The 11,573-nt window shown below is 44.4% G+C and overlaps 2 protein-coding genes across 2 annotated transcripts in view; both read right to left on the bottom strand.

Annotated features, from left to right (window-relative positions):
- Nucleotides 1–3,551, bottom strand: part of LOC104471357 (glutathione peroxidase 1-like) — a 4,181-nt gene extending 630 nt beyond the window's left edge. The window contains 2 exon segments of the mRNA XM_010086681.1: nt 3,425–3,450; nt 3,543–3,551. Of these exon segments, the coding sequence (XP_010084983.1) occupies nt 3,425–3,450; nt 3,543–3,551 (35 nt within the window).
- Nucleotides 2,476–10,729, bottom strand: RHOA (ras homolog family member A). The gene is made up of 4 exons (XM_010086680.1): nt 10,569–10,729; nt 7,623–7,743; nt 4,752–4,882; nt 2,476–3,742 (listed from the first exon to the last, which is right to left on the bottom strand). The coding sequence occupies exons 1-4, from the start codon at nt 10,722–10,724 to the stop codon at nt 3,569–3,571; spliced, it is 582 nt and encodes a 193-aa protein (XP_010084982.1). The 5' UTR covers nt 10,725–10,729; the 3' UTR covers nt 2,476–3,568.
- Between the last annotated feature and the right edge of the window lie 844 nt (nt 10,730–11,573).

Genomic DNA, 11,573 nt, shown 5'->3' on the forward strand with positions numbered 1-11,573 from the left:
GGGGCTCCGTAGCCCCAGGGGCCCGCGCCGACAGCGCCCATAGACGCTCCGCTGCCTTCGCCGCCATCGCTCACACTGCCTTTTGGGGGCGTGGCCTGCTCTCAGCCCCGCCCCGCCCTCGCAGGGGCCACGCCCCTGAGGCAGTACGCGCCATGGCGGCTCTTCCGTGCTGGGACCCTCCGCTGCCTTCGCCGCCATCGCTCACACTGCCTTTTGGGGGCGTGGCCTGCTCTCAGCCCCGCCCCGCCCTCGCAGGGGCCACGCCCCTGAGGCAGTACGCGCCATGGCGGCTCTTCCGTGCTGGGACCAAAAATGGCTGCGGAGATTGCTGGGGTCTGGCCCGATCATCTCGCAGTTTTTGCGGTGTGTTGCAGCACTAATAGCAGGAACCATGACAAGTGGCCCGAGAGAGATTAGAGCAGCGGGGAAACAGCTGTCGGGACAAGCAGAGGCACAGGATTCATGTTGCTCTTGAGTCAGTTGGTGGTTATGGTCCACTCTGCAGAGTCCACGCATGCCTGGATACACTCCGCAGAGCTGGCTGAACTTGGATCCAGAGGAGGGTCAGGAGCTCCAGAGGGACTAGATGGGTTCAAGGGACCCCTTTAGAGATGTGTGACAAGCGACAGTTGTCCTACGAGGTCAGATTGCTGTTTAGCAGCAACAGTGGTGAATAATTGCAAAGGTTGCAAAACACAGTCTGGCCTTCTGATTCCATCTTCTCCCTGCTCCTGGCACTGAGCGCTCTCCCCTGGCCAGGGAGCTGGCACTCACCTCCTGGCTTTTCCAGTGCCCCTCTCACACTCCTGGATCGCTCTCCAGGAGCACTGGGCTCTCATTTCCCAGGTCTGGTCTGGTTGTCTCTGTCCTCAGTTCAGTTTCATCTGGAAAAAAGGTGGCCTCCAGAGGTGACAGATGCGATCGGAACTCAAAGGGAGCTGGGCTGCCAGCCCTTGAAGGCAAGGAGGCTGAGAAGGGCGGATAACTTAACAACCATGGGCTCCTAAGCAGGCTCCCATTCTCATGCCAGTGGTCCAAGGATCAAGAAGGAGCTGGAGCTTCTGGTCATAGATGGGAGACACTGACTCGCTGAAAGGCAGGGCAGGCCTGGAAACCCAACACCAGCTGGTGGACATGACAGAGGAGATGGGGAGGTGTTGCTGTAGGTTAACAAGCATTTAGATTAAAGCTGGGAAAACAAAGTAATCCCTTCTGGGTGGAAGTGCATCAGCAGATACACAACCCACGGGCTGGGTCCGGAGAGCGTGCAGACCTTACTCAAGGTAAGGTAAGCAGCTGAAGAGCTGCTCTGTAGCTGTGACCATAGAGAACTGCAACCCACCAGCTCTGCAAAGCCGACTGAAAAGCCCCGATTTTGCTCAATTATAAGTCATTCCCCCCACAAACCACCCAATAATAACAAAAATCACCCAAAACAAAAAGGAACTGCAGAGGAGTGACTAAGCTTGTGAAGAGAGCAGAGAATTACATTGAATAGTATCGGTCCCAAATCCTCACAGTGCGCCACACAGCTGGAGCTGGGAACCTGCTCTGTTCCACCCCGCGTGGGGGGAGAACAGGCACCCAGGAGAGGAAGGAGGGAAGGGGGAGGTGGGTGCCACCACGGGGCTGGCAGGATGCTTCACTCTGAGGCATCTGTGGCTGCAGAGGGAGGACAAGGACCAGAGGTATGGGGCATTTCCACAGCCAGGTCTGTTTCTTCCTTATTGCAAGAAGAGGAATCGGGAACATTGTCACAAAGGAAAAAAAAAGTGATGGCATTTTTTGGGACTTGAATGCAGCAGCTAGGTGCTCACTCACATGGATTGCTGTCAGCAACCAGACTCCCTCCTGCCCAGCCCAGTTCAACCATGGAGCTGCACGCTGCTACTCCAGATTGTTTCTCACCCAGGAGAAGCACAATCTGCTCTCCAGCATGGAGGCAGCACAACAGCCCATACCTCGAGCCATACCAGCCCTTGTTACAGCACTTGAAGACACCCTCATGACAAAGGCACGGCAAGCGTGCACATCTCACACGTGCTCCAGTGTGGCACGTGGGTACGTGACAGCGCAGACCAGCATGCTGCTTACCACCACGTGCTTCTGCAGCAACACTGCCATCTTCTCCTCCCTTCTTCCTACACTCCCCTCCTACATAACCTCCTCTATCCCCATGCTCAAGACCAACAAACTCGACTCAACTGATTTAAGTATCGAAAGGAGCCCCTGGGAAGCTTTGCCACCCACCACAGGAGCCAGGCAAGGCGATGGATTCCTCCTCTGCTCCGCTGCAGCGTTTGGAAACCACTGCAAACAGTGGATGGGTATCATTTGCTGGGAAACAAAAATAAGTATGAAAGCACTTACAACTGCTCAGGGAATCCTGTCACAGCTGTATCAAAAATGGTATTTCTGATTCAGACTGTCAGATACTGGGCCAAAAACCCAGAGTGAGGAATACAGACACCAGGATACAGGGAGCTTAGAAAACTGCCTTTATTCTATTAGTTGTTGGAAAAATGAAAATACAGAAAGAGTTTAGTTGGCTGCAGAACAGCAAGAAGTTCACAGGTTAGGAGTCTGATCACTACATGGTAACCAAACTTACACAAAAAGTTTCTTTTTTTGTTTGTTTTGAAACTGGGTCCAGCAATGAACTTAAGGCAACTGAACAGTTCAGAAGCTTTGAGTGTGAGCAGGCTGTCTTTTCTCATCCCTACGGCACGTCATGGAAAAAACTCCTCCTGGGTGTGCAGACCACTCAAATCATTTAAATGGGTCAGACTCTTACAAATGAACAGGGGAAGAGGATCAGCTGCTTTCCATCGGACTTTATTTTCAAATACAGTTTCTTAAAAAACCCAGAACACCTTAACGCAGAGGTTACAAGTAACAGTATTAGGAAATCCAATTATACAAAAAATACTACATCTAAGCTGGGGTAAATAGATTTATTTTTGGTAACATACATTTAAACTGGCACTAATTACACAGTAACTAAAAGGTAACTAACATGAAACCACAGAACCCTCACTTTTCCTTAGCTGAATGGGACTTGGTCATTTCAGAGTGATCACATTTTCAAACTAATGTTTTACACCACTGAGCCATGAAAACCAGATCTTCCTAAATGTGATAGCACTGAAGCTACACTTGATTCCACATACAGCCATGTAACTGTTGTACTCAATTAGAATAGGACGTTAGTTATAAAGTAGTTACAGACCAATCCTCTGTGTTGACAGCTTTTTTCTCTTTCTAAAGAGAAGAAAGAAGACAGAGAATTGTCTTCAATTAGCGCCTGGCATATCCTGTGAGTGCAGAAAAGGTTTGTTAGAGGAATGTTGAGGTTAACCTTGGGTGCACAGATGAATTTGATGCAGATTGTTATAAAAATCATGGTTGGCTTCTAAATACTGGTAGCAAGATGACTCGATTTTTAAATCTCTTAAGTAAATTATAGATAATGAAAAAGGCCAGTAATCATACACTAAGATTAATAAACAGCACTTCAAAATTACTCAAGTGCAGGGTGCTGCTTTGGCCATCTTCCTCTGGCCACACTTTATAAGAGAAGGCACCCGGACTTTTTCTTGCCACGCCGGGCTTGCAAAGCAGCTCTAGTGGCCATTTCAAAAACCTCCCTCACACCGTCTTTGGTCTTTGCCGAACACTCCATATACCCAAATGCACCAATGCGGTTTGCCATATCTCGTCCTTCTTCGGGTTTGACAGGCTCCTGTAACAGCACAAAAGCAACAGCTGAGAACAATCCAAAGCCACACCGACACGCACCTGTCCCCCTTTTCCCACCCAGCTCCCCAACAAAGGCAAAGGAATGCCTGGATTAAAGGCACATAATTAATTGGTTAATTAATATTTAATTGCTCCCTTGAGAACAAGCCCTTAAATAATCAAGGAAGATTTAAAAGTGAATTTGCTTATTTTCTCAAGATGCAACATGCATCTCAGCCTGGATTACACAGATGGGGTGTACATTTGCACACTGTGCCAATGCTTGAGGACAGGATGGGTTTTGTAACACCTCAGAGCTTAAAGGCCACAAGACTCTTTGAAACTTGAGCAAATGATTGCATATTTCAGAGGAAACATTTATGCAACTCTTTGCCACAATTGTAACAAAAGCCTATGAACACATCCCAAAATTAATGCCTCAGTCTTTGTATAAAAGCAAATGTTATGCAACAGGAGCAAACACTCCAGGACAGAGCAGAGTTATCTGCAGCACCATACCCAAGCTGGGGGTTTCAGATATGACCTGAAAATGAAACCTAGCAATAGGCTCAGGAATGAGCTACAGCATCTGTGGTTATCACCTCAGAACACCTACGAATGAAACTGTTTCCTTTCACATCCTGAACATACACAATAAAGAACAACTCCAGAGTGTCTGTACTTGCTGTGTTCATATCTCCTAATTAATTCCTTTCTACCTCAGGGACCCAGCTCTCCAGCACAGAGAGCAGCTGACTGTTAGCAACCCAACACAGCCACTTTCATTGTTGAGAACGCCTTTTTCTAAAAATTACATCTCCAAATATGAAAAAAGAAACACTCAGTTAAAGGTAATATATGGTAATATATACTTTCTGGTTGCTGTCATGGATAAGCGTTCATTACGCAGCCCATGGGAAGCTGGCAGCAGGCTGCAGATGCCCATTTGATCATCTGGTACAACCGCTACACAATGCCTTTATTTATTGCAAGACTATCAGAAAGGAACCTGCCTGCTTCATTTTGGCCAGCTCTCGTCTTGTGTGCTCGTCATTCCTCAGGTCCTTCTTGTTTCCTACCAAGATGATAGGCACGTTGGGGCAGAAATGCTTCACCTCCGGGGTCCACTTCTCTGGGATGTTTTCTGGAAATACAAAAAAAAAAAAGAAAAAAAAAGAAGTATAACTATACTAAAATCCACTTCTGGGGAGAGTTTTGTTTTAAAGCTTTTACCTGCTGCCTGAGCGGTTTTAGTTCTTAGTTTGGGAAGAAAATAGACCTGTTCTGGTTTTACCAAGAAATACAAGTCTGTCTATGGTAATTTTAAGGCTAAAGGACACCTAAACTCTTGGCTTCTCTACATCTCTCAGTAGCTACTTGACAAGGGTTAGCATAAGGCGCTTCAAAGAACAGCGTGCAGAATTCTGAAGTAGAGAGTTACGGAATATTTTGCTTCAAGAGAAACATTTTCATCTCCAGAAGCTAAAGATGGACACAACCCTGAAGCCTAAGTTTTTACATCACTTTGTTCTTTTAAAAAGCAAAATCAAACAACCACACTGAACTCTTGCACTAACTGCAGCAGAAATGTTATTCTATAAGCTGATTACAGATGCACAGATACACAGAAACAAAGACGGGTAAGTCATTTGCAGATTTGCCATTTCCCCTTATCTGCAGCAAATGAATTTGCACTCATATAGAAGAAACTTTTTCCTCCTAACACGACTTCCCTACAGGACTGTTTGGTTTTTTTTAAATGGAGCTGCAAATGGAAGACCTGAGGGCTTTTGAAAGCAAAACCTTGATAAATTCTATACAACAGGAAGTGTTGAACAGCCCAAAAACATTCGGCTTTGCTTTCAGAAGCGCTCAGACATCTGAGATTCACCAGTGGATGTACCTGCAGGCTACATAACCCCTTTTTATCTTCACAAAATTCCATTCAGCTTTTGAAGAGACATTAACTATTATGACATTGTTTTCCTGCTTGAAAGAACATAGACAAGCATTTTGAAGACGGTTTTTGCACTACAGCCAGGACAGCAATCCTGCAGCTGCACCTGGAGTGCTCCGGGGGTGCCGGCCTCCAGATGCTGCACACCTGAACGGCTGCCTGGCAGTTCCCTGCTCCCTCCACTGCTCCCAGGGACACAGGCACCCTGATACTGGTGAGCAGGGAGGAAAAAATAGCAGAGATCAGACTTGACCTTACTAAACCCCTCTCCTCCTGCCTCCAGGGTTCATAACCCCTGGTGTTTCCAGGGAGGTGATAGTTGGCTCTCCAGCTGCCAGGGGAGCAGCACAGGCGGCACAAGTGAGCACAGCTCAAACCTTGTGTGTCGCTGTCAAAAGCCACACCAGGCACAACCGCAGCACCGCTGCCAACCGCACCTTGGATTGTCTTGGAGAGAGACAAAGGCAATGAAAGATGTCTCCAAACACAGCATCACATGGAAGTGATGAAGAGAGAGACCAGGATTTCCCAGATACCAAGCTGGCAGTGGTTTTTCTAAAAGACACTTTTGCACCCAACTGCCCATTCAACCTGCTACCCTTCAGAGGCAAGGCAAGAAACAAGATGAGCAGCTACCAAGAACTACCCCCGTCAGACCGTAACGCCACTGCAGCCTCTTAAGGAATATTCGGTTTGCTCATTTACTCAAACCTTCTGTGAATTGTGGCAGGAATGGTATTTTTCAACCATTGCAGGCTGCATTCAGGACTGATCCTTCCATTAGCTGCATTTCTGTCCTTCCTGGATCCTTTTTGTCTCATTCTTGTTTCTTCCTAAGACACAGCTCTGGGGGGCAGGGTTCATTTGTAAGATAAATCAGACGTGTAGTAAAAAACCTCTCTAAGGACAGCTTGCAGTGATTGTGACCACCCTGGCATCAGAAAACTCCAAAATGATTCAGTGGTTTAACAGATTTAAGAGAGAACTGGTATCCCATTGATGAGCAGCAGTTAAAATAATTTGACACCCGTCTCTAACAGATAAAGCAGAGGGGTCTCTCACTTTTCCTGGCTAGTGCATGGACATAATCTTGACCAGTTACGAACAAGTACCAGTCAGTCACTGCACAGAAGGTTCTTGTCAGAGTACAGCTTTCAGTGCAAGCCCCCCTCCAGTGTGGTTCTAGCTCATGTTTTTCACCCACCAAGCAGAGAGTAAAAAAAAAAAAAAAAGAGCTACCTGGGATCAATAACTCAGAGTGTTTCAAGCTGATTAAAATACCCCTCTTGAATAAAAGGAGGGGTTAAAGGTGGTGGAAGGGATGAAAAAGCTAGTGAAAGGTAGCTTTTCCCATTCACAAAATGTTATTCGATTTTCCTGGATTTAGTGCGGTCTCCAGTGCGTAAGAACTTGGAATTTTCAAGGAGAAAAAAAAAAAGGTAAAACAAAATCCAACCTTAGGCAGGCCATGCCACTCAGTGGACACCACATGTACTCACAGGGCTGCCAGACACAGCAGGGTGCAGCTGCAGCCCTCCTGCTTGCTTGGAGTCACCAAGGCAGCACCCCCCAGGGGATGAGCACACCAGCATGCTGCCTCGGCCCACCAGACAACGCTGCTGGTTTGCGGGTGCTGATCCAGGCCAAGGAGCTGCCTCCCTGCTACGTGTTGCTCAAGTTATGCAGCAGAGCGCTGGGTAAATACAGCGTGCTGCTAAGGCTTACAAAATGCCACTCAGCATTGTTGAAGAATACAGGTTCCTTCAAGGTCTTAATGTCTGAAAACTATACATTCAAACCAATATGAATTTTGAAACTAGGAATGCTCTCAATCATTACAGTATGTGAAAATATGTTTTACAGCACGATTTCCACAGGGAACACAGTGACACAGAAACAGTTCTGATTCAATTAGTGATCTACTCACCTAAACTATCAGGACTATCAATTGAAAAACACATAAGTATAACATCAGTATCTGGATAAGAAAGCGGTCTAAGTCGATCATAGTCTTCTTGTCCTGCTGTATCCCACAAAGCCAACTCAACCTGCAGAAGAAAGATCAAGGCAGTTAGCCAGATCACCAGGAAAGCTTTGATTCAGAAGCTAGTAATCCAAGAAAAGTGGATAAAATATTTCAGTTAACACCACGCAAAAGGAGGAGACTACACGACAAACCACTTTGACAGGAGAACTATTAGAAATTTTACGTTCCATAAATCCAAAGTTCCATTTATTGCATCTTATAAGATTTTCCTTTATATCCATGACCAGAGTAAATTCTCTGAAAGGACATAAAAGCTACCAGCAGAAAAGCAAGACAGAATAATCAAAGGGAATTGGCTCCAAAGGGCTGGGAATCTCTCTGAGCAGCATTCCAGAAATACCAGGTTTCAGTGAAAGTCAACTCTCTACGTATATACTTTTAGGATTATGCACATTTTCAATTAATTTACAGCTGGAACCTGTAGTGAACAAGAAATGTCCAGACTGCACGCACTTGTGCACAAATTCATCCAAACTTCACAGCAGAAATTTACACCTGTAACTTGCTTTGAAATAAAGATGATTAGTGTGTAAAGATTCTTGTTACTAAGTAGCTAATGTTCTCAATACTTCTGCCTACAGTGGAACTAGGGGAGAACATCCCAATAGGATTGTTTAAAACTGTAAAAGGAATATCCAATGTTTAAACTAGGCAATTTAAAAATCAGAATCAAGCTCTTACAGTACACTCTTGCTTGAGATTCCCTAATGCATCTGCCTTTGCAAGAGAGTGGGTTCCTTCTTGTTTAAGCTCTTATGTTCAAAAATTATGGGAAAGAAGAAGTCCACAGCAGCTCAGATAAAGATAGATAGGCAGAACTGGAACCCAAACGTGAGCTTGAAAATGCAAAGCAACTAACCGTCTGGTGAAATTGTGAAGATACAAAGCCTTAATGGCATGTGTACACAAAAAAATTCTTCTGTATTTCAGTCAGAAGTACTCCTCTCAGAACCACCTCTGCATTTGCAAATGTGAATTTTGTGGCAAACATTCATATTTTTTACAGAGATGTCTGTTGAGGGATCCCTCACGTGACACTGAGATCAGCTCCTTTGCTCTACCTAAAAAAAAGCATCTCATACCACCGCTTTTAGTCTTCACATGGCTTCTGAACATTTCTGGTAACGTTTTTCTAGGGAGACAGATGTAAGCGACTGTCAAACAAAAGTCATAAGCACTGCTCTCCTACAAACTTTTGTGATCAAGTTTCAGAAGACAAAGTGCTTAAATAAAGTATGTCATCTAGTTAGAAAAAATTCATCTGACATTTCCACAACAAAAAAGGCACTGCTCAAGCTGCTAATGCAATTTTTATTTAGATACCAGCTGCATACATCTGATAGGGCACAACTCTGTTCAACCCACTTAGAGATGCAGAGATTCAGGCAGAAGGGAATGAGAAGTTTGACTAGGTAATAAGAAAGAGAAATGGATATCATACATGTTTTAAACGATAGTCCTTAGAGTCTAAGATACAATATAGAAACTGCAGAAACTGTCACCTTGGGGGAAAACACATTCTAATATTAGTCTAAAAGTAATTTTTTTTTTTTACCCACTCATATAATGGGAGAGAAAACCTCTTTTTAGACTCAAATAGTGTGACCTATCATGACTAAATACACAAATAATCCATGCCTGTAACAGCAGGAAATAAAATTTAACATAAAAACCAAAAGCAGCTCAAAAAGTTTTTGCTCAAATCAGGATCAAAACTGAGCAGTTTCAATCAATCTGTCACTGCCTCTGAACTAGAAGTGACCAAAAGATGTTCTGGCTGTACCTGAACCCAGAGCAAAGGCACATGTCGCAGCAAGGGGCAAGTCAGGGAAGCTCAGCACTGTCAGCATCAAAAACATGCTTGATATGAGGACCCATAGCACTGAGGTCAGCTCTGTGTGGTTACGGTAACAAAACAGACATGTGCTGTGGCTGCCTAAAAGGGTTTGAAGACAGTTGAGCTTTCAAGGTGCAAAGTTTCTGCTTTGTGTGCTTCTGAAGCATCTCTGAAAGTGACAGTTTTACCCATCACACGCTGCCTCATGTGACATAAACACAGAAGGCATCCTACCTGGCACTCAGAGAGCAGCCTTCCGGAAGCTGCCTCTTGGAGCAGGTGTCTGGAGTGTTTGCTTGTTTGGTAAACAGAAGGACTCAGAATTCACACAGACTGAAAACTGATTTTCAAAATCTTTAAAACTATAATTAAATATTTTAATGATTAATCTACTGAAGTACAAACTAAAAATTAAGCTCAGTGAGCTGTGGGTACACTCGGCTGCTAAGAATTGTGTTCCTTCAGACAAGTAGGACAGATGATGCTGATGTATGCTACAAAAATCAAATCCCTTTGAAGCCTGTATCATCTGTTCTAAAGAGCATCCTGCACGCTGCCAGGAGTGAACAGGAAAAAAACTAGAAACTCCAGGAACTAGTCTTTGTTAATCACCGTACCAGGTCCCTATCAAAGCAGGGACTTCACTACCCAATTCCAAAGGCTGGTACCCCAGCATCCTCAGCATGGAGGAACATCTTCGAATTGCTCCATCCTCTCCCACCTACTGCAACACTTTACTTGTAATAACTGTAGGGCAGAGTCTCAACTTGTATAAGGTTAGAAATAGGTTGTTAAACAGACATTGGATATGAGCAGGTTCTAGCAAGGCCAATACTTTTTCCACAGGAACATGCTTAATATTTAAAAATATATTTACAACATAAGCACTAAGCATGTGTACTAACCACTTATTAAAGAAGCATAAAGATCTCCATGTTATTCTGAATAAACGCAAGTTCATTTTGACTGTTACAGAGGTGTACACATACCTGCTTTCCATCCACTTCGATATCTGCTACATAATTTTCAAAGACGGTGGGAACATACACTTCAGGGAACTGGTCTTTGCTAAATACAATCAGCAGACAGGTCTTTCCACAGGCACCATCACCCACTATAACCAGCTTTTTTCGAATGGCTGCCATAGCTGAAAAACAAAACAACAACTTATTAATTCTTCTGCTGCAGCCTTTAACTGAGATACTGATAATTATCAACCACTAAGTTCCCAATTAATAAGAACTTTTAAATTGAGTCTACACATCCATTAGAGACACACACAGGTATTTGGAATCAGATGAATTTCAATTCCCATCCTTTTGAGAAAAACGTGTGCTCCACACAGATCTCTGCTGTTCAATGTATTGATATTGGCAAAACAGAAACGAGTGTGAACAATGAGGTGACAGTTTGTTAACGATGTGAAGTTATTCCAGATAGTTCCCTGTAAGTATATATCTAATAACTCACACAAGGAGAAAAATTGTCCAAACCTCCAATATAAGACATGGGGCTCTAAGCTGATGATTATACTTCATAAGCAAGATCTTGGGTCAAGTATCAAGCTCCCGGAAACATGAGCTTGGGAAAAGTCAAAAAGAAAAAAATGAAACAGCAAGAACTGCTAGGAAGGGAACAGAGCAATGATACGACCACCGTACAAATCTGTGACTTGCTCACGTGCAACTTTGGCCTCAAGAAGACATTAATGAAAGCTTGGAAAGGCCTAGAGTCAGGGTGGGACTGAAAGAGATGATTGTGTTGGAATTGGCAAATTTCTACAAAGTCACAAGTGGCCCCAACACAATGTATAGGGATTGATTGTTCATCATTGCTTCTCACAAGCGAATGCAAGGGGGGGTGACGCAAAGACAGTAGAAAAGGGTTCAAGCCCACGAGAAGGCAATGGGCCTTGGAAACTCCCACAAGAGGATGTTGTGGACACAAGAAATCTATACAGGCCTAAGGGACACCGGGCATGTACATGGAACAAG

Source organism: Pterocles gutturalis, unplaced genomic scaffold (assembly GCF_000699245.1).
Source record: "Pterocles gutturalis isolate BGI_N339 unplaced genomic scaffold, ASM69924v1 scaffold14966, whole genome shotgun sequence".
NCBI lineage: Eukaryota > Metazoa > Chordata > Aves > Pterocliformes > Pteroclidae > Pterocles > Pterocles gutturalis.